The sequence below is a fragment of the Plecotus auritus genome, assembly GCF_963455305.1.
Source record: "Plecotus auritus genome assembly, chromosome: 5".
Classification (NCBI taxonomy): domain Eukaryota; kingdom Metazoa; phylum Chordata; class Mammalia; order Chiroptera; family Vespertilionidae; genus Plecotus; species Plecotus auritus.
In genome coordinates, this window is record NC_137776.1 from 10,679,000 (window position 1) to 10,702,280 (window position 23,281).

The following is a 23,281-nucleotide window of genomic DNA, read 5'->3' on the forward strand; positions in this document are numbered from 1 at the left end:
ATCATGTTTCTCCTCAAGCAGCTGAGGTTAGGTTAAGGTGGAAGGGAGGTGACATGGGTGCAGAAGGAGGAAGCAACTCCATGCCACTTAACAGTGCTTCCCATTTACTTTCAGTTTTGAGTGGTGTAGCAGCAACTCATGACTCAATCCAATGAACTTCTGTTGCTGTTGGTCTTTCCAACACTCTATATCAGGCACAAGGTCTTCATAGCTGACAACTTTACTTCATCTTCGGGAATGCCTTGACAGCAGCCATATCTACACTGCTTTCTGTAAAGGACCATGAAGTCTGTGTGTCCTCAGATAGCTTGGAATTGATTTGCATAGCAGTGAGCTACTCTGTGGAGTCTAATTCAGTCCAAGGCATCTGCTGTCCCATTACCATGATGACATCTCATAAATTCTTACCTGTTTTCAACATAGAGGCTAGAAGAGTTACCCAGAGCAAGGCAACTGCAAAAATTTATCTGTATTTCTTTGGTTCTGTTTCTCATTTCCCAGGGTATCATCTTCATCAGCATTGTGTACCCAACACAGGGCGGTAAGAGCCTGAATACTAGTCAATGTCTGAGTATGTTTTCCCACAAGAGTTCAACTGCTTCAGGGAAATCTCCTGGGAGGCCCAAACTATGTTCTAGCAGCCAAAACTCACCACAAAACAACTCTGAGATATTTTACTGTTGTTTTGAAATGGGTGTAAGATTGACACTATATACTTCAGAGTAGTTGACCATAAGATGGCCCAGCTGTTGCCACTGTTCCCTTACAGATATCACAAAGCCTGTACCCTCATCTCCCAAGCAAACCAGCCAAAGTTCTGATGATTCATTTGGCTTCTGTCCATGGCAGTCATGAATTCCTGTCCTGTCATCCTCAGTGTAGTTCTGCATCTCTGTAATAGTCAAAGAGCAAAATCTTCTGAGGACAGACCTTGGTACCAATTGTTAAAATGGAACGGATCATCAGATTGGCAAGGAAGTCTTCCCACCTGGAGGATAATTAGCAACAACCAGGGCACTGTTCAGGCAGCTGAACCTATTACTCCACACTTGGCTTGCAACTACCTCTCCAATTTCCCCCTATTAACAGGCAATGAAGTGGAGGACTATTTATTGCCCGACTGATCATACAATTTGGTCAGCATATTCACCTACCAATTCCCATGGGCTTCCCCTAAATCCAATTGATCATACCACAAAGTCCTTGTCCTGCATCATTCAGAAAGCCATGTCTGAAAGTATCCCATCTTGTCACCAAAGCTGTCAAGAACTTACCCTACGTGTAAGCTAACAAGTTAGCCTGCCACGGCTCTGAGCATGCTGATAGAAGACATGAGTCTCCTGAGTCAGAGACAAAGGACAGATTATTACTTAGAGCAATCTCAGTGACTATCAATTCCTCAAGCCCTAGTTCCCACAAGGGGATCTGAAGAGGGCTGGATAACAACTGCACATGCAATGGATTACTTTACAGGACAGGAATCCTGCGCCTCTCACAGATGTGCAGAGAGGCAAGAGAATCACAGTGGTTTCTGACAGTATGAAAAAAATTATGTAATGATGTTCATCACATATTAACTATTGACACTGATAATTTCTGGGTGGTGGATTTATAGGCTCTTATTTTTTGTATTATTATTATTATTTTTTTGGTGGGGAAACTGCTTAAAGAATCATAAGCATCATTTTCAACTCTGTACTTTAAAAAATTCATTATGAACATTCCAGTCAAGATAATAATTTGAGTTTTTACAAAGCTCCTGTGAAATGAGCAGAGATATACAAATAGAGAAAAATCTGCATGCATTTAAAAAACTGAGATTACTAGTTAGAGTTAGGGCAGGAGTTAAGAGCTCCTCTAAAATGGTTCAACTAAAGAAACTTTAAAATAAATGAAAGGCCCTGACTGGTTTGGCTCAGCAGATAGAGCGTCGGCCTGTGGACTGAAAGGTCCCAGGTTCGATTCCAGTCAAGGGCATGTACCTTGGTTGCAGGCACATCCCCATGGGAGGTGTGCAGGAGGCAGCTGATCGGTGTTTCTCTCTCATCGATGTTTCTAACTCTCTATTCCTCTCCCTTTCTCTCTGTAAAAAAATCAATAAAGCCGAAACCGGTTTGGCTCAGTGGATAGAGCGTCGGCCTGCGGACTGAAGGGTCCTAGGTTCGATTCCGGTCAGGGGCATGTACCTTGGTTGCGGGCACATCCCCAGTGGGGGGTGTGCAGGAGGCAGCTGATCGATGTTTCTCTCTCATCGATGTTTCTAGCTCTCTATCCCTCTCCCTTCCTCTCTGTAAAAAATCAATAAAATATATTTTAAAAAAATCAATAAAATATATTAAAAAAATAAAATAAAATAAAATAAAATAAAGGTGTGTGTACAGATAAGAAACCAATAAGGGATTTAGATGGCAACAGTGAGATGTTACCACTCCAGCCAGAGCCCAGTGTTAGCTGGAGGCACGGAGGTGGGGCCCCCAGTAGTAGCTGTGCATGTGAAGGAAAACCCATTGTAAGAATCAGCACCAATAGGAAGACAGTGGGACAGAAAACCCCAACCTTTCTCTCCCCTCCTCCTCTCCAATGTCCTGCCATGCCTGCCATGTGCTGGACATAACTGGAAGTCAACTAGAAAGAGAATCTAGTGAGGCAGCTCATAGGGTATGAGGAAAGATAAAAATGGTTAGAAATTTTAAAATTATCTATTTCAAAAGAAGGTCTATTAGGACCAATTGGAAAAGTTCCTTTTACTACAAAAATCATGGAAACTATTTTTAACTTTTATAGTCTCAATTAGTTTAAAAATTCAGTGTATCTATGAAAAGCAAGCATATAGATTACAAAGATTTCAAGGTAAAAAAATGAATTAAAAAAGATAGAGGATAAAATAATTGTAAGGTGCATTTCACACACATGGCTTGGGTTGATTCAAAATGCAGAATAATCAAAGACAGAGTTTGGGAGATCATGGCATATCTCCCATCTGTCCATTACACAAGGATTAAAATTTCAAAAATAGAATTCACAGCTTTGTGAAGGAAATGGAATTTAAATGGATGAACAGAATATTAGTGATATTGCATATATCACTTCCTGCCTTTAATCTAGAAGCTTTAAATTCAAGAGACTCAAACATAATGGGAGCCCTATCACTACTCTGTATGGGATGTGGAATTAATCTAGCTGCCTGATGCCTGGTATTTTCTATGCTAGAGCTAGGTAGATTATTCTCCTTAAGAGTATTAAAATAATTTGCATTTCCTATGACCTGGTGATTTTGATTAATCCATATGAAGAGGTCCAGAGTTGTAATATATTCAGAGATTCTAAAAAATGCAATACCCTGCAGAATTTGTAACTAATGAACTAATTAAAAAAATATTTGTTGAGTGCCTATCATGGCCTTATCACTATTCTAAATGGTAAGACACTGTGTTAAGAATACTAGTATATCACTACCATCTAGAATTAAAATGGAGTGGAAATGACAGTCAATAAACAAGTAAGCAAACATGTAATATGATACCAGGTAATGAGACTTGAAGAAAAAGTAACAGGGATCAGGGGACTAGGTGATTATTTTACATGTAGTGGTCAGAGAAGTCCCCTCTAAGGAGGGAACAGCTGAATAGGGACCTGAATGATATGAATAAATGAACCCTGAGAAAATCTAGGGGGAAAGTATCCCATATGAGAGGAGAATAATTGTGGCACTACTGCTAATTGATTACACAATAACCACTTCCCATACTATCTTGTTTCTGACAGAACCTGAATTTTGCTTGTAACAGCAATGTTTATAGTACAAAATTCTTCTTTGAAGCTAGAGGAAGTCATGTGATCCAATTCTACTCAAGGAGACACAAAATCTACTGGGAGATTACTGGTTAAACTTCTGTTTCTTTTTTATTTAATTTATTGAGATACAGGTTTCAAATGTACAACTCGATAAACATAATCTACACACTGTATCATGCACTCATCACCTCAAGCAAAGTCTCTTTCTGTCACCATTTATCCCCCCTTTGCCCACCTACCCCCACCCCCTTTTCTCTCTGGCTATCACCAACTGTTGTCTGTGTATATGTTTTATACATATACATACATTTTTTTTGTTCAATCCCTTTATCTTCTTTCATCTAGTCCCCAACCCTGGCCAGGTAGCTCAGTTGGTTAGAGCATCATCCCAATACACCACACTTCTGTTTCTTTGCAGAAATAAAAGGGAGCAGTTGCAAAAGAAGTACTTGATTTTTCTACCCCACATTCTTTCAACTGCCTTGATCCATATATGATGCCTAGGACTCAAGCAACATCTTATGATCATGAAATGTCAAGCATGAGCATAAAAAGGAGGAGGAGGAGGAGGAGGAAGAGAAAAAGGAGGAGAAAGGGAGGGTGAGGGGGAAGAAGAGAGGGAGGAGGAGGAAGAGGAAGAGGATGAGGAAGAGGAGGAAGAAGAGGTAGAAAACTAAAGAGGTTCCTGGGTTTTTCATGACACTGTTAAGCCACTGAGTCAATGCCCAAAAATCATCACCTCATGACTGCATTACTCAGGTCCCAACGGCATTTTGAGTAAAATGTGGTTTCAAGGTCTAGATCACAGGATGTGACTGTAAGAATTGTTAAGACCTCAAAAAAATATTTAAGGTGGTATCACAGACCAACTCAGCTAGACAAAAAATATTCTAAGTAACTTAGGGTGCGTAGGCAGGAGAGCTTCTAAGATTTTTAAGGATATGGTGCTATAGAACCTTGACTATGAGCCAAAGGCAAATAGCCTGTCTTGAAGATATTTAGAGATGTAACATTTGGCTGGGGTCATAATTTGACACATAGGAAGCTCACAAGACCTTTAAGATAACCATAGCATCTTGGACTGAAAGGAATAGAGACAATTTAAAATGAAAAGAGGGTTTGAACTTTCAACTTTCTACAGACAAGACATGAGCTGCAAAACAACTCAGTTACACATATAAGCTCATTTTTAGAGGGGAAAAAGGATCATTCAGAAGATAAAGCCAAGTCCCAAGGGCACAGCCAGGAGCTTCTGAGTTGGTATGGCCCACTCACTGCCTTCACTTTCCCCTTCCTCCACCTTCAGAATATGGCAATTTTTCTGATCCTGACTCATTCATATATGCAGCGGATAGCTAACTGGTATCTTCAATTCACAGAGAAACCATACTCAGGAAGCCTTTCTTAAGGCTGGTTTAGATGTTGAAATTCTGTATCTCAAGCATAACCTGGTGCAGTAGAACATGAGCCTAAGGATCTTGAAAAAGCAAAGTGATCAGAGATACCAGTAATATAAGTTAGTCTCATGGGTTGGTGTAAAATTTAGCTAAAAGTATAACAAAATGTAAATTCAAAGGAAATTTAGAAGCCTGGAAAGTTATTTCAGTGGAAATTTTAAATAAAAATGTTAATACGTTTTTTCCCTCTCTACATGATGAGTATAAATAGGGTAGGAATCCTATGTAATAAAGAGGTAATATGCTAATTTGTCCCTTATGGTATCCAAGTCACGACCAGTCAACGGGTTGCTCACACACAGGAGCTAAGGGGTAGGGATGGGGGCAGGGACTTCCGCCCCCAGCGGAGGCACGCCCAGGCCTGCCCAGCGCTGAGGTCAAGCTGCCTACCTGCGTCCCTGACCTGGGACGTGACCCTGCCTTCCTATGTTCCTGAACTGGGACATGACACTGCCTGCCTGTGTCCCTGACCTGGGATGTGGTGCCTGCATGTGTGTGTGTCCCGTGCCCCCCCGTCCCCCCCCCCCCCTGACCCCGCCCCAGTGCAGAGTTGTTTTGGTGTCTTGGTGAACTTTGTAACTGACCCAAGGAGGGAACCGAGAGGGGAGAGGCTGGGACCTGTGGGTTCCCAGCGCTTTAGCCACTTGAAAACAGCCCCGCTTGGAATTCGAGGTGGCTGTACATTCAGCTGAGAAGTGAGGGGGCTGAAAACCACTGTCTGGGCTCCGGTGCAATCGAAGGAAATGTGTCTACTAGACTTTCCCCAGCCCACTCCCTCTTTCTGCTGCCTAAAAAAGCCCCAGGCCCAGCCACAGTTCTGTCTCCATGTTTTAGTCCCCTGTTCTCCAACCACAGAGGAAAGAAATAAGGAAGGAGTCCGTGCTTCCTCCAGAAAGTATCTATATTCCTGATTGGCCAGTCGCCTCCCGCAGAGGGAGGCCAGACTGCGGCTTAGGCCCGCTTCCCGTGGGTAGCGGGCCTAAGCCATCAGTAGGACATCCCATGAGGGCTCCTGGACTGTGAGGGGGGGGAGGCAGGCTGGGCTGAGGGACCCCCCTCCCCCATGCACGAATTTTCGTGCACCAGGCCTCTAGTGTTTACTATACTTAGACACACTTCTGCTTGGAGACATTTGAATGCATTTTCAATGTATTTTTATTTAATTTGTTTTTTTAAATGAATTGATTTTGTTCTTTCCTAGTCTTATACTAACTAATATGAGGGCAAATATCTTTATTATTTTTAAAAAATATATTTTATTGACTCTCTACAGAGAGGAAGAGAGAGGGATAGAGAGTTAGAAACATCAATGAGAGAGAAACATCGATCAGCTGCCTCCTGCACACTCCCTACTGGGGATGTGCCCACAACCAAGGCACATGCCCTTGACCTCGGAATCGAACCTAGGACCCCTCAGTCCGCAGGCTGACGCTCCATCCACTGAGCCAAACCAGTCAGGGCGAGGGCAAATACCTTTAGTTCAAGGTCTTCCTTTGGTTTTCGCTTTGAAAGCTACCTTTTGATTTTGAATTTGGGGAAACTAAGCTTCTGCTCTTCCTTCTAGCTAAGCTTAGACTGCTACTTTCCCACCTAATTTCTGTTGGGAATAATCCACTGTATTCTACTGGGATTTACTATTAGCAATATTTTTCAACATTACCTCTGATGCAGATGACTCTGGTTTTAAAATGCTTGGATGTTTTTCTACTTTTTCTTCCAGTTGAGAGGGTTTATTACTCAGTTTTCTGTCTGTTGCAGCTTCATATTGTTGTTCCTCTAAAGGTACCATTTTGTTCCCTTCGGTTATTGTCAGGCTAGGAATAGAGAACAATGGAGCAGCTCTTTGTTTTGCTGGTTCATCCCCTTTAGGAGCCAACTCCTTTGGATGATCTCTATCCTGCTGGTTCAAAGTTGGTAGAGTCTGGCCTTTCTTATCATCATTACCCAGTAACTAGAAAATATATCAATAAAACAAGCTACCAATTAATCATTACTGACTAGAAATATTTAAAACTAACAAAACTGGACTTAAAATCATTTGTACCCTTATCCTTTATCATAACAAGTTACCATCAATATTTGTAAATTATTACAGTCCTTATAAAAGAATTGAGCAATTCTCTACTTGCCTGAAAACATGGACTATTCTCCATAACAATGTTCATACTACTTTATAAATCAATGGTTCTCATATATTCAGATGTTATAAATCAGCAACATCTCAAAAAAGAATATAGTATAACTTTTTATTGTTATACTATCACCAACATATCATAAAATAAAGGACATTTTAATAGCAAAATAGTACAAAGAATGGTATCTTATAATAAAGGACTGCTAAACTAAATAAATTGAGCTGTATGAAAAGTTCTCTATCTTTTTTCCCCTCTCTCTCCCTCCCTGGACTGAGGGAAACAGTACATATTAACTCTTCAACTGATATTTGACCCAAAGGTGAAAATCATTAAATCCCATTTGTCAAGTAACATAGAAGAGTCTTTTATTTTTTATTGGTTTACATAGGAATTCACTACTTTATGGAATGTGCCTTCTGTAAAATTAGATTAAAAGCAAATAATATCATGTGAACTCTATTTTTATTATAAGATATAGATTATCATTACATAGAGAAAAAGTAAAGAATGTGGTTCGGTCTGCGGCATCCATTTCTAAGGTCATTATGCAGAACTTGATGCTTTTTCTTTTACGTGCCCCCCCTTCTCTTTGTCCCCTATCTTCATAGATATTTTTAAATGTTACTATTTTATGCTAAAACTTCTCTTTTAAGAGTATAATTTTACTTAAATAAGTCATGTAACTGTAACAATATTGCCATAACAAAAATAACAGGATAAACTGAATAACTTCTTGAGTGCTTTTATTTCCATTTGTAAATATTTTTCCATTTATAAATATTTCATCCCTTTAAAAAATAGTGACTATTAGAAGTTGTCTTCCAAGTTCCCTTACCTCAGTTGGAATAGTTTCAACTTCCTTATTTATATAAGAGATATCTGTTAAATTAACAGAATATTTTATTATATAGAAAACAAACATATTTATATGTACACCAATAAATTATTATTATTATAGTTTTTCTCACCAAGAATAAAGAACAATTTAAATCAAGGTAGCTATTCAAACAAACACTATTTAGTAAAAACAGACTGATGAATCTCTTGGAAGATCGGGAAGAATGTACAAGTGTGAAGGAAAAATGAAAACATATAAAGTGATGAGATTTCAGATCCATTGATTAAGGCATAAAAACAAGTATTCAGTGTATTTTGCTAAAAGTCAAAAGGAAATAAAATAAATCCAGATGGTCAGTGATAAGGTTGGGATTGGAAAAAAGAGTGAAAAGAGTCCATTCAAGAGAGGCTGAATAAAGCACTTGTAAACTTTTTCTAGAAATATGAAGGATACATTTTAATAGAGAGAAAAGGAAAACCTAAAAGAAAGAGGGAATAAAGAATTGAGATACAAAGGAATTAAGTCTAGTAAAAAAAATTATATGATCATTATTAGCTGCACAATCGTGCTCAGCTCACTTTTCTGAGTCTTGCTTTTCTCATATATAAAATAGGCCAATGATATGTTATAGGTATGACACAAATATATGTAAGATGTGAGCAGCCATATGGTTAAATGTTTGAGTTCTTGGGTCAAACAGAGTAGGCTCAAATTCAATCCTCACCATTTATTGGCTGTGTGACCACTGATTGGTTTGATCCTCATTTTTTTCATCTGTAAAAATGTGGTTAAATGATAATAGTGCCCTCAATTAACTGCTGTGAGGATTGATTTATAGAACCCAAGTAAAGTGCCTAGAACACTGTGATCAATAAATGTTAGCTATGCCCTTGCCAGTTTGACTCAGTGGATAGAGTGTCGGCCTCTGGACCAAAGGGTCATGGGTTTGATTCTGGTCAAGGGCACATACCTTGGTTGCAGGCTCCTCCCTGGCCTGGGCCCTGGTCGGGGCTCGTGCAGGAGGCAACTAATTGATGTGTTTATCACACATCGATATTTCTCTCTGTCTTTCCCTCTCTTCCACTCTCTCTAAAAATCAATGAGCCGAAACCGGTTTGGCTCAGTGGATAGAGCGTCGGCCTGCGGACTGAAGGGTCCCGGGTTCGATTCCGGTCAAGGGCATGTACCTTGGTTGCGGGCACATCCCCAGTGGGAGGTGTGCAGGAGGCAGCTGATCGATGTTTCTCTCTCATCGATGTTTCTAGCTCTCTATCCCTCTCCCTTCCTCTCTGTAAAATATCAATAAAATATATTTAAAAAAATAAAATAAAAATAAAAATCAATGAAAAAATATCCTTGGGTGAGGAAATAAATAAATAAATAAATAAATAAATAAATAAATATTCGCTGTAACTATAGGAAACCATAGGAATACCAAAAGGAAAGAAGTCACTAGCTGATCCAATGGGACTTAAAATAAGCTCTTTGGATAAATGGGAAAAAAATTAATTAAATAAAAAAGATGGCCACCACCAGTGAGTGAGAGGTAAACATCCCATCTTAAACAGTGATACTGAAGAGAGAAATGTGATTCCCCTACACCTAAAACGTGAATGTTTCAGGCGAAAAGTGAGCTAAAGATGCAACAGCTCTGCCAGGCTGGCTGGCCTCAGAGGTCAAGAAATGAATATATAGATGCTTGATGTAGCCAGGGAAGGAGAGGCAGAGAAGTAGAAAAGTCACCTGTGACCAAAATCTTAAAACAATGTACTTATTCCACACTTCAGAATTTAAGATTTTAAAGATATGGTATTGTGCATCCATTTTAACTTTCTAAATGAAACTTTTTACGGAGATTTTTTTCAAAAAGATTGCATGAACAGTTTTTTCCATAATTAAATATCTTACTGATATTTGTGTTATGTTTGCAAATTTAATACTAATTTAATTTCCTGTCCCTCTCTCTCCCATTCCCCCCTTTCTCTTTCAGGTACCACACACACACCCTCCACGTAAGAGAGACCAATAGCTCTACAGTTAACAATGTTTAAAGTACCTTTTCATAGGTCATAGTTAAAATTTAACTTTTTTCTTGACCTTAAAGTAGGAAAGGACTATTAAAAAATTAAAATAACTGGATTAAGTCTAAGTCTTTTCCTTGAAGTGTTACAAAAGAAAACTATGGGGGAGAAACCAAGATGGCGACATAGGTAAGCACCTAAACTGCTGCCCCGCAAAACAATTTCAAAGCTACAACTAAAAGACAGAACGGACACCATCCAGAACCACAGGAAAGCTGGCTGAGTGGAGATTCTACAACTAGAAGGAAAGAGGAAAACTCATGGAGAAGGAGCGGCAAAGGGCTGAGGTACGGAGACACGCGCACGTGCAGAAAGGAAGGGCGGCGGAGTGCCTGGCTGGCTTTCTCTGGCGGAAGGGGGAAGGAAGCCCCCGACTGCACTGAACCCCAGTTCCGACTGCACTGAACCTCAGTTCCGGGCAAAACCCTGTGGACCCAGGCTCATACAGGGGGAGTTTGGACTGTCAGGTAGAGAGAAAGGCACACGGAGACTCGGAGTCTTGGAGACTCAGGGGAGCCGTGGCGGCAGGGGTCTGGAGGTGTGAGTGTGCACAAAGACTGACTGTGGAGGTTACCACAGGCTATCCCTAGCGGAAGGGAGTCAGAAGCTCCTGACTGCACTGAACCCCAGTTCCGACTGCACTGAACCGCAGTTCCGGGCGAGCCCCTGGGGACCCACACTCTTACGGGGGAAATCTGGACTGTAAGGCGGCAACTCGGGAACCGCAGAAGGCAGAGGTCTGAAGACTCGCACGCAAGGGCAGGGCTGACAGGAAGCCAAGACTGTCTGCTCCACCCTGAGACTCCACCCCTTCCAAGATGAGCACAGAGGCTTTTGCAATCTGGCAAGGCTAATCCTATAAGGCTGTCTCCAGCACCAAAAATCTCCCAGTGTAGACATAGCTGATCCTCACAGCCAACTGGCCTGCAGGTCAATTCCTCCCAGTGATACCAACAATCAAGACTTAACTACAACAAGGCTGTACACACAGTCCACAAAGGGGTGCACCAAGAGTGTCCACCTCAGGTTAACTGGGGAGGCCGACCCACTGGGCCATATAGGAAACCTAGCACACAAAGCTACCCTACCAACTCAGGGAAGCAGTGAAAAATGGGGAGATGAAGAAACAGATCACAAACGAAAGAAATGGAGGAAAACAAACGACTGGATATAGAATTCAAAACCACGGTTATAAGGCTTTTCAAGAATATCCTAGAAAATGCCGATAAATATAACGAGACCCTCGAAGATATGAAAAAGGACCAACTAGAAATTAAACATACACTGACTGAAATAAAAAATATTATACAGAGACCCAACAGCAGACTAGAGGAATGCAAGAATCAAGTCAAAGATTTGAAATACAAAGAAGCAAAAAACACTCAACCAGAAAAGCAAAAAGAAAAAAGAATCCAAAAAGTTGAATATAGTGTAAGAAGCCTCTGGGACAACTTCAAGTGTACCAACATCAGAATTATGGGGGTGCCAGAAGAAGAGAGAGAGCAAGATACTGAAAACCTATTGGAAGAAATAATGACAGAAAACTTCCCCCACCTGGTGAAAGAAATAGACTTACAAGTCCAGGAAGTGCACAGAACCCCAAACAAGAGGAATCCAAAGAGGACCACAACAAGACACATCATAATTAAAATGCCAAGAGCAAAAGACAAAGAGAGAATGTTAAAAGCAGCAAGAGAAAAACAGTTAATTACCTACAAGGGAGCACCCATACGACTGTCAGCTGATTTCTCAACAGATACTATGCAGGCCAGATGGGAGTGGCAAGAAATACTCAAAGTGATGAATAGCAAGAACCTACAACTAAGACTACTCTACCCAGCAAAGCTATTATTCAGAATGGAAGGTCAGATAAAGAGCTTCACAGATAAGAAAAAGCTAAAGGAATTCATCACCACCAAACCAGTATTATATGAAATGCTGAAAGGCATTCTTTAACAAGAGGAAGAGGAAGAAAAAGGTAAAGATAAAAATTATGAACAAATACATATCTACCAACAAGTGAACCTAAAAATCAAGTGAATGAAAAATCTGATGAACAGAATAAACTGGTGAATATAATAGAATCAGGGGCATAGAAAGGGAGTGGACTGATAATTCTCAGGGGGAAAGGGGTTTGGGTGCAGGAAGAGACTGGACAAAAATCGTACACCTATGGATGAGGACAGTGTGGGGGGAGGTAAGGGCAAAGGGTGGGGTGGGAACCGGGTGGAGGGGAGCTATGGGGGGGAAAAAGGAGAAACAATTGTAATAATCTGAACAATAAAGATTTATTAAATTAAAAAAAAGAAATACTATGCATTTAAACTATAATGAAAGGCATATTTATTCCTTATCAAAATATGAAATCCACTTAAAGCAAATTACTAATTTTATATTTGTAATATAACTATCCTGTTTTTAATTATCTTAATAATAAACACAAAAAGTAAACTAGTTTCTTAACCTGATGTTACAGTATCTTCAGGCTTCTTTTCGAATTGGCTTTCAGGTACCTCATAGGTATTACTTCCCTAGAAGCAAAATAGATGAAGAAAGAAAGAAAGAGAAAAAATATATTAGACAAATGTTTAAAGAGCTAAACATTTTTCTCTGCCTTCGTAACTTTTAATATTTTTAATGAACAGAAGACAAGAAGGATATGGGTCTGTGAGAAAAGGAAACCAAACAGCACTATTTTAAAGAGAGATACATCTGGCTAGGACTTGAAGTTCCAGGGAGATGATACCCAGGAATTGATAGGGTATTTAATGATGACTGTATGAGAGAAAAAGATTATAAGATAAACGACATAATGTAACTTCAAGGACTGTGAGAGGAAACAGATGACTTTTTTATTTAAATATATTATGGCCTATGAGTTGATAAGTGATGTGGATCTTTACAAAATTCCAAGAAGAATTATAAGGTAAAGTAATCACACTTATAAAATACTGATTTTTCAATAAGAACCCAAAGTCCATAGTCCCTTTAATGAAGAACCCCCAAAATTTTCCTAAAATATCCATTCAGTTTGGTAATGCTAATCCATTTATTCTATAGCAGCAGAACTCTGCCCAATTATAGCAGAGATATTAAAAATCATGAATATATTAATATAACTATCATTTCATTTCATTGGTTTATCTATCTACTGAAATCCCTGTGAATCCTTATTGCCAGATAAAAATAGAGGTTAGACTGCATTTCTAAATATTAAACCTTACTTATATATCTGATAAGGGTCTAAATTTGTAAAGAACTCTTACAACTCATCAATAAAAATACAAATAACCCAGTTTTTAAAATTAGCAAAGGATTTGAATAAACATTTATCCAAGAAGACATACAAATGACCAGTAAGCACAGGAAAAGATGCTCACATCATTGTTCATCAGAGAAATGCAAATCAAAACCACAATGAGATACCACTTCAAAATCACTACAACAGTTATATTTTTTAAAGAGAAAATAAGTGTTGGAGAAGATGTTGAACCCTCATGCATTGCTGGTTGAAGGTAAAATTGTGCCACTACTGTGGAAAACAGTTTGGTAATTCCTGAAAAAGTTAAACAGGGAATTACTATGTGATCCAGCAATTCCACTCCATGTATATCCCCCATCACCACCACCAAATTAAAAACATATGCTCACATAAAAACCTGCACACGAATATTCATAAGCAGCATTATTCATAATAGCTACAAAGTGGAAACAACCTAATGCCTATCAGCTGAATAGGTAAATGTTGTATATCTATACAATGGAATATTATTTGGCAATATAAGAAATAAAGTATTGATACATGCTACAACAAAGATGAACCTTGAAAACACTATGCTAAGTTAAAAAAGCAAGTCATAAAGGACCATATATTGTATGATTTCACTTATATGAAATGTCTAAAAAAAGCAAACCTATGGAGACTGAAAGTAAGGCTAGGGAACATGGGAACTTGAAGGATACAGCCTAAGAGGTGTGGGGTTTCTTTTGGGGGTAAAGAATATGTTTGAAAATTGATTATAACAATGGACACACAACTCTGTGAATATACTAAGGGTCACTGAATTGTACACTTTATTATATTTTTAAGTAATCTTGTATTGATGCTTTGAGAGAAGGTAGCATTCTTTTTTGTTTTAAAATGTTTTTTATTTTTATTGATTTCAGAGAGGAAGGGAGAGGGAGATAGAAACATCAATGATGAGAGAGAATCACTGATTGGCTGCCTCCTGTACGCCCCCTACTGGGGATCAAGCCTGCAACCCAGGCATGTGCCCTTGACCAGAAAGGAACCCGGGACTCTATGGTCCACAGGCCAACACTCTATCCACTGAGCCAAACTGGCTAGGGCAAATTGTACACTTTATTTATTTATTTTTTATTATTTTTTTTTATATATGATTTTTTTAATATATTTCATTAATTTTTTTTACAGAGAGGAAGAGAGAGGAGAGGGATAGAGAGCTAGAAACATGGATGAGAGAGAAACATTGATCAGCTGCCTCCTGCACACCTCCTACTGGGGATGTGCCTCAACCAAGATACGTGCCCTTTACCGGAATCGAACCTGGGACCTTTCAGTCCGCAGGCCGATGCTCTATCCACTGAGCCAAACCGGTTTCAGCAAATTGTACACTTTAAATGGGTGAATTATATACTATACAAATTATATCTTAACAAGCTGTTAAAACAGATCCAGAGACAGAGAAGCATTGATCAGATCATCAAACCTCAGAGGGAAGGTAGGAGAGGGTGGGGGTAAGGGAGAAAGATCAACCAAAGGACTTATATGCATGTATATAAGTCTAACCAATGGACACAGACACCAGGGGGGTGAGGGCATGAGTTGGGGGGGAGGTAATGGGGGGAAAGGACACATATGTAATACCTTAATCAATAAAGAAAAAATAAAAGGAAAAAAAACAAGCTGTTAAAATACTAAACCTTATAAATTAATAAATATTTATTGAATGTCACATTATAATAGTAGAGTGCATGAATCATAAATAACATTTTTATATCAAGAACATAAATAATACCTGATCATCACTTTTAATTATCATAATCTTTTAAAATAAAAATTATTAAAAGCTCTATATGGGAGAACATATTATGTTAATTACCTTAAGTTTATTAGGTTCCAATTTGGGGTTAAGAATTTCTTCTAAATATGTAGCTTTTTCTCTCCATGTAGGCAGATCTCTATATTCTTTTTTCATTTTTTCCAGCCTAAAAAAAGACAGAGTTATAGATTTAAAAAGCAAGAAAAATATATATGGTAGAGTCACAAAAGAATACATACAGTATGATCTATTTTTAAAAGTTCTAAAAGAGGCAAACCAATAATATATTGTTTAAGGAAACATTGGACCTAAACTATACATTATATCAGATTGGCTTAATATTTACAAAACATTCCATCCAACAGTAGTAGAATATACATTCTTCTCAAGCACATATGGAGCATTCACCAAATTAAAAGCATATGCTCACCCTAACTGGTTTGGCTCAGTGGACAGAGCATCGGCCTGCGGACTGAAAGGACCCAGGTTCGATTCCGGTCAAGGGCATGTACCTTGGTTGCAGGCACATCCCCAGTAGGGGGTGTGCAGGAGGCAGCTGATATAATGTCTCTCTCTCATTGATGTTTCTAACTCTCTATCCCTTCCCCTTCCTCTCTGTAAAAAATCAATAAAATATATTTTTTAAAAAAGCATATCTACACTAATAAAAGAGAAACATGCAAATTAACCATCACCCTGCTACACCCACCAGCCAATCAGGAGGGAGTATGCAAATTAGAAGGAGAAAGATGGCGGCCGCCCAGCTTCTCCAGGTGTGGAGTGGCCAGGCTGGGCAGGACGCCTGCTATAAGAGGGTGGGGGGGAGGCGAAGGGATCTATAGGAGCGGCACTCTGGCCACAGCAAAGACGAAGACTGCAGACTCTGGAGTCTGCAGCAAAGACGAAGATGGCAGACTCTGGCAGGAGTCTGCAGCAAAGATGGCAGACCCTGGCAGGAGTCTGCAGCAAAGATGCAGACCCTGGCAGGAGTCTGCAGCAAAGATGGCAGACTCCGGCCTGAGTCTGCAGTGAAGATGAAGAAGGCAGACTCCGGCTGGAGCGAAGGCCTGGGTCCCAGGTGCTGGAGGAAAACCAGTGCTGGAAGGGAAGGAAGGTCTTTGCACAAAACTCTTCATGCAACAGGCCTCTAGTGCTCACATAAAAACCTGCACATAAATACTCATAGCAGCATTATTCATAATAGCTATAAAGTGGAAACAACCTAATGCCTATCAGCTGGCTGACGCCTGTCAGGTCTGGCTGGCTGCCAGATGCAAATGCATATCTTCTTTGAAAGTATATACACCCAAGAGTCTCAAATTAGTTCTATAAATTTTCAAATACAATGTTTGGCACTCGATAAAGACAAGTAGGTATATTATAAGATTTGACAGAAAACTATAAGAAAAAAGTCATCAATAGAAACAAACTTACAGGAGGAGATCCAGATAATGGAGAAATGATTACTATGTTCAAAAAAATTAAGAGCTACAACTGAGAACTTTGGTAGAGAAGTGGAAACTATATAATAAAGGAAAATTCCACAACCAAGAAGAAGAAAACTGAAATTAAGAATTCAATTGGTTTAACAGCTGATTAGATACAAAGAAGAATGAACCAGTGAACTGTAAATAGGTCAGAAGAAAATATCTAGACTGAACTATACAGCAGAGAATGAGAGGCCTATAGATTCCACTATTGAGTCAGAAGGCAAAGCAAATATTGTATTTCCTCCTGTGAAAGAATCAATCTAAATGGAACCAAAGGATACAAAATGGAAAATCTCATCCATGTGACCTCAGAAAACAAAACTTAAGGACTGAAAAACTGATTTCCTATAAATCCCTAATTTACAGAAAACTGATAATATTGGAATTTTCTTAAATGATAGGAAATTAACCCAGGGTTTCTCACTCATATCAACCTGGGAAGTTTTATGGTTCCTTGATCATGAACAAGAAATGACCCAAGTCAAGTTGGTCTTGCAAAAGAGTTAAATTGAGCTGTTTGTATGACTGGCTGACTGGTTTTCTCAGCTCAGGGAATTTTCAAAGCTGGTCTCTATTTTTTTTAAATATATTTTTATTGATTTCAGAGAGGGAGAGGGAGAGAGAGATAGAAACATCAATGATGAGAGAATCACTGATTGGCTGCCTCCTGCAGGCCCACCACTAGGGATTGAGCTGGCTGCCTCCTGCAGGTCCACCCCTAGGGATCGAACCCGCAACCCGGGCATGCGCCCCCGACTAGAATTGAACCTGGACCTTTCAGTCCACAGGTTGACGCTCTATCCACTGAGCCAAACCAGCTAGGGCTCTATTTGTTTTTTATTTTACCAAATTCTACATTCCCTGTCCATACAGTATACCCCTAACCTTCAAATGACTTACTTATAGCTTGCTACAATTTGCATGTCCTCTGTTTTTCCTGAATAAACTAATCTTTTTGACAATTTTGAGCTTGCCTCAGTTTACCTCTTTATTTTCTTGACACTATCTCATAAGTTCTCATTTCTTTTCTTGCCATAACACTGACTTTTTAAAACAAACACCTAAATATGATAAACAAAACTCAGGTAAAACCTCTGAACCCATGAAATATAACCATGATGAAGGTTCAGACTAATAGCAAGCCCATGCCTCAAAGGAAAATATTAATCTATCTACACTAATAAAAGAGAAAGATGCAAACTGACTGTACCTTCGCGACGCCCACCATCCAGTCAGGAGTGAGTATGCAAATTAACCCAACTAAGATGGTGGGTTAATTTGCATATGCAGGCATCAAGTGGCCGGGGGCGGGGCGGGATGCTTGCATCGTCACCATGGCGACAACGCAGGCATTCCACACCGCCCCAGCAGCTCCAGTCCTCTGGGCAGCTGGGAAGGCGGAAAGGCAGCTCCGGGCCAGAGCAAAGGCAGAAAGGCGGCTCCTGGCCCGAGGGAAGGTGGTGCCAGCAGCCAGGGGAAGGAAAGCCCATTCTTGCACGAATCTTCATGCATCAGGCCTCTAGTATATATATAAAAAGCCAGCAACCGTAACGCTGTAACGACCAGTCACTATGACGCCCACTGCAGCCAGTGAACTGGCTCAATCAGGGGGTGGGGCTAGCCAGCCAACCTCCCACGGCCCCTCCCCCCAGCCTCCCCGCCCCTGATCAGCCTCTCCCACCCCAATCGAGGGTGGGGCAGCCGGCCAACCCCCGCATCGTCCTTCCCCCCAGTCGGCCCTGATTGGCCCACCCCATCCCAATTGGCCCTTAGCCCCTCCCCTGGCCAACTCCACCCTCAATCAGCCCCCCACCCAAATTGGGGGCAGGACCCATTGGCCAACTGCCCATGGCCCCTCTCCCAAGCTGGCCTGGCCCTGATCCGCCTATTGGGGCCCGGCTGGCCAGACCCCCTTCCCTGCCGCCCATGCATGAATTCATGCACTGGGCCTTTAATATACAAATAACACATAAATAATATTTTAAATATTTTTTATTTTTCTTTTGATTTTTACCTTTCCCGAGGTTGTTGCTGAAGCTTTTCAAGTCGCACTGCAGCAGGCTGGTTGGGTTGGGCTACTGGAGATGGCATCCCAACAGTAACTTTCAGGTCTGGGGATAAGAATGCTGGATATTCTATTGACTGTGGTATAATAACATTTCTGCAAAATGGTAATAAAGTTAAATATTGAAATTATACAAAAGTACACTTCTAAAACCGCTGGTAGCTATCACTTTAGAATCTTTCTCTTTTTTACCCTGTAAGCTCACCCTGTCTACCTTGAGCCATCAGAGGACAAGCTAGGAAAGAAGACAAAGTCAGAAATCCTGAGAGAAGTGCTCTCTGAGTACTCTTACTACTAAGATCATGGGCAACAGAAGTGGGAAGGAAGGACTTAAAGTTCTAAAGAGAAATAGAAAGTGTTTGAGCCCAGACCTCTCTCCCAATCTCTATCATGGCCCAGTCAAGTTGATACATAAAATATACTATCACATCCACCTTTTGTCATATTGGCACTCATAAACATTTCCTTAAAATATATTTAGTCACCAACTGAAAACAATAACAAGGTCATAATTCCTCCTAATCTGTTACAACTATCCTACACACAACCAAAAACTAACTAGCCTCTTCCTCACAAGAGGAGGTGCAAAGTCCTTTACCCTTCTCCTCGTTATCCTGAAACTTAAATTCTATAATGAAAGGTTAACAATATTTAAATATTATGATGTAAAGTCAATATATCTTATGTTAAATGATAAGAAGATAAGAGAGGGAAGATATTTATGATATATACAGGGTATCCCCCCAAAAAATATACACACATTTTGAGTAATTATTAATTGCAATGGGTTAAATCTGAAAAGAAAGAAACATTAAGAGGGCTATTAGCTGTTATGTATACATTTTGGGGGGACACACTGTATTTTCAGATCACTTGGTAAATGGGCCAGAGTAGCACCCAAGTGAGAAATGTGTTGCCTCCAAAATCCAGAGGCTCATTCGATGTTGTGCCTCTTTTTTTGTTCAGGAGGGGCCAAACACAACTTAACTTTCACCTTAGAAAAATTCTGACAAGCCCCATGTCACTGACTCCTAAAATTTCACTGTGGTAGAAGGCACCTGAATTTTGTTAGATTTATTTCCCACCCTGACATGCAAATGTCTTGCCAATAAGTCTAGAGCTACGTATGGTGCCAGGAAGGTACTAGAATTATCAGGGGGATCACTTGGTTAATAATATAATTGTCTAGCCACTGTTCTATACACCTGGAACTAAAAAATTTTTTAAAAAGTATAGTTCTTGCTCACTTGATCTAATCAGCACAATGTCATCACTATGCTGGACCAGGGTGATCAGCTGTGTAAGGGAAAGGTGACGAGTCCTGTGAAATAAATTGTGACATACAGGACTGGAGGATTGATACACCCCTCAGATAGAACAGTGAAGGTGTGTTGCTGGCCTTGCCAGCTGATAGCAAACTGCTTGATGGTCTTTATTAACAAGCATGGAGAAAAAAGCATTTGCCAAGTCAATAGTTGCATACCAGGTACCAGGGAATGTGTTAATTTGCTCAAGCAAAGAAACCAGTTCTGGCACAGCAGCTGCAATCAGAGTCACCACCTGGTTAAGCTTACAGCAATCTACAGCAGGTCCTCGGATTATGTTGGAGATCCGTTCCTACGGCGATGCAACACGATTTTCGCCGTAAGTCGGAACCCACCTACATCACTCACATGGAGCACATACACAGCAGTAATGAAGTGAAACAGTAAAAATAATTTAAAGAAAGATAACAATTCCTGACCTTTACTTGTGGTAAATAAATAATAAAAACCATAAAGCACATATGTACAGACATCGAAATGACAGAACTTTTTTTTTTAAATAAATAAATGGGAGATGGCGACGTAACCATGAAACGACCTATGTTGAGTCCGACGTAACCAGAGGCTTGTCTGTACTGTCAGTCTCCAAGATCCATCTGCTTTCTACACAGGTAAATAAGTAAGTTGAATGTGATGGGAATCACCCTTCTGGATTTTTCAAGTCCTTGATGATGGCACTAATCTCTGTAATCCCTTGAGGAATGTGGTATTGCTTTTGGTTTACTATTTTCCTGGGTAGAGGTGGCTCTAGTCGTTTCTGTTTGACCCTTCCTACCATAATATCCCTCATTCCACAGGTCAGGGAACCAATGTATGAATTCATCAACTGCTGAGTATATTTCTTCCAACTACGTATTCTGGAATTAGGGAAATAATTTGTGAATGGGTTTGGGGACCCACTAGGCCCGCTGTGGGATGGATCAGAGTTAAAACTCCATTGATCACCTGACCTTCATAAACCCCTGCTCTGACTGGTCAACAACAGTGATGTGTTGGACCTTCTGAAATTAGTGTCAGCTCAAAGCTAATGTCCAGTAACTCTGAAAAGTTAGATTATTTCCTTTCCCTAATGCACAGTTATCCTGGTAAAATGCTAATGACATTTTCTGACCATAGACAAATTTTTGGCTATTTGGAAGTAACACTAGAGTGTGTGGAAGTCAGGTAAATGTTACTATACTGCAGAGCAGAAAACTAAAAACTATTAGACATCTTGATCTTAAAAGTCCCTCACTTCTTTCTCCAAAAGGAATATTCCACTGGCCACCCCTCATCAGGCCACCCACCTCCTTCCCTCTTTCAGCCATGAAGCTGTCACCCACCTCCTTTATTTTTTTTATCTCCAGACCTCCTCACCAGCTCTCTTCAGGAGTGTAACGAGAAACTCAAATTTTCTTCCTCTTTTTTAAGCAAAACAATTCACTGCTCTCTTTACCTTGGAGTCTAACCCATTCTGGCCATTTCCTAACAAAACCAAAATGCTCATCGATCGGATTCAATGTTTGAAAAGCCACATGATCTGACAGTGTTAGTAAGACTTAAACACTTACGTCACAGGGTCTGTTCTTTCCGGAGGCGGTGCAATATTCATAAACATAGGTGGCTCAACAATTTTCTGAAGAGGTTTTAACTGAAGAAAATGATAAGTATATTTTAACACTGTTTAATGACAGTTACAGTTCACCCTAATTCTACTATTCTTTAGGACTATAAAATAGGCTTTAACAACACATATAACAAGAAAAGAAATTAAAAGGGGAAGAAAGAACTAATATCTATTGAGCACTAAATATCTGCCAAAAGGGGAACTAACCTGATGTGAAAATCCATAACCAAAATTTCCATAGGAGAATATAAAGTCCACCTCCATCCTGCAGACAAACTAAACATGTGGAAAACTTACTTTATTGTTTGATCAGAAAGATATTTTAATAAAGAAGTGATAACAAGTGATATTTTTACATCACAAATTTATAAGTTAGAAAACCAAAGCATGAATCTCCTGATTTACAAACAAAACAAAACAAAAACAAGCTAATAAAAATAAACGCATTTACACAAGGAAATCTTATTTAAAAATCTATTAAGTTACTAAAATTTTAAAAACTTTTGTGTTAAAGTTAAGGAATGTTATATGACTAGAATATGGAGAATATCAATTTATAATTGTTAACAGGATTATGCTGAGATACATATATATGTATATTCATATACATGTATATATATATTTTAAAGTATTTACTCACACTTCTCTCACCTCCACTTCCATTTTCAGATAATATTTGATTTAGACACTGAATTCAGCTCGCTAATATGTGAAATAAAGGAGGGTGTCAGAGGTTATGACCTCAAATGTCCATCATTCTGGTGTTTTCTTTTGTTGTTGTTTTTTTTGGTTAATTTTCACCCCATGATATTTTTCCATTGTTTGTTTGTTTTTTTTAGAGAAGTGGAAGGGAGAGGGAGTAAGAGAGAGAGAAACATCAATGTGAGAGAGACACATTGATTGGTTGCCTCCCACATGCACCCAAACCAGAGCTGGGGATTGAGCCTGCAACCGAGGTACATGCCCCTGACCAGAATCGAACCCAGGACCCTTCAGTCCACAGGCAGACACCCTATCAACTGAGCAAAACCAGCCATCATTCTATTTTTTATGTCCCTGTCCCTGTTTTGGCTATTGGCAGCAGAAGCCTCTCTGAATAGAAGTGCAATTAATCAAGATAGTAATTTTAAGTACTTAGAAAGAAACTCAAGTAAGAACTGTAAACATCTCTTCAGAAACTCCTCAAGGTGAAAAATACGGTTTCCTTTGCAAGGGAGGACCCTGAGGCTGTGCAGTCCAAGGAGCGGTGGAGGCATCTTGCTCTCTTCCCCCATGATTCTCTTTTTCTCGTTCACCATTTAGCAGTCAGATAGAGTTTTTTGTTTTTGTTTTTTTTTAAATATATTTTATTGATTTTTTATAGAGAGGAAGAGAGAGGGATAGAGAGTTAGAAACATCGATGAGAGAGAGACATCGATCAGCTGCC

General features: G+C 39.7%; 1 protein-coding gene across 1 annotated transcript in view; it reads right to left on the reverse strand.

Annotated features, from left to right (window-relative positions):
* C2CD6 (C2 calcium dependent domain containing 6) overlaps positions 1-23,281 on the reverse strand; it is a gene marked incomplete at its 3' end in the record, with an annotated part of 70,862 nt that overhangs the window by 27,702 nt on the left and 19,879 nt on the right. Inside the window, exons 7-10 of the mRNA XM_080671129.1 lie at positions 22,063-22,131; positions 21,800-21,879; positions 18,874-19,020; positions 15,430-15,535 (exon numbers count right to left, since the gene is read on the reverse strand). Of these exons, the coding sequence (XP_080527255.1) occupies positions 15,430-15,535; positions 18,874-19,020; positions 21,800-21,879; positions 22,063-22,131 (402 nt within the window). The remainder of the gene's footprint in view (positions 1-15,429; positions 15,536-18,873; positions 19,021-21,799; positions 21,880-22,062; positions 22,132-23,281) is intronic.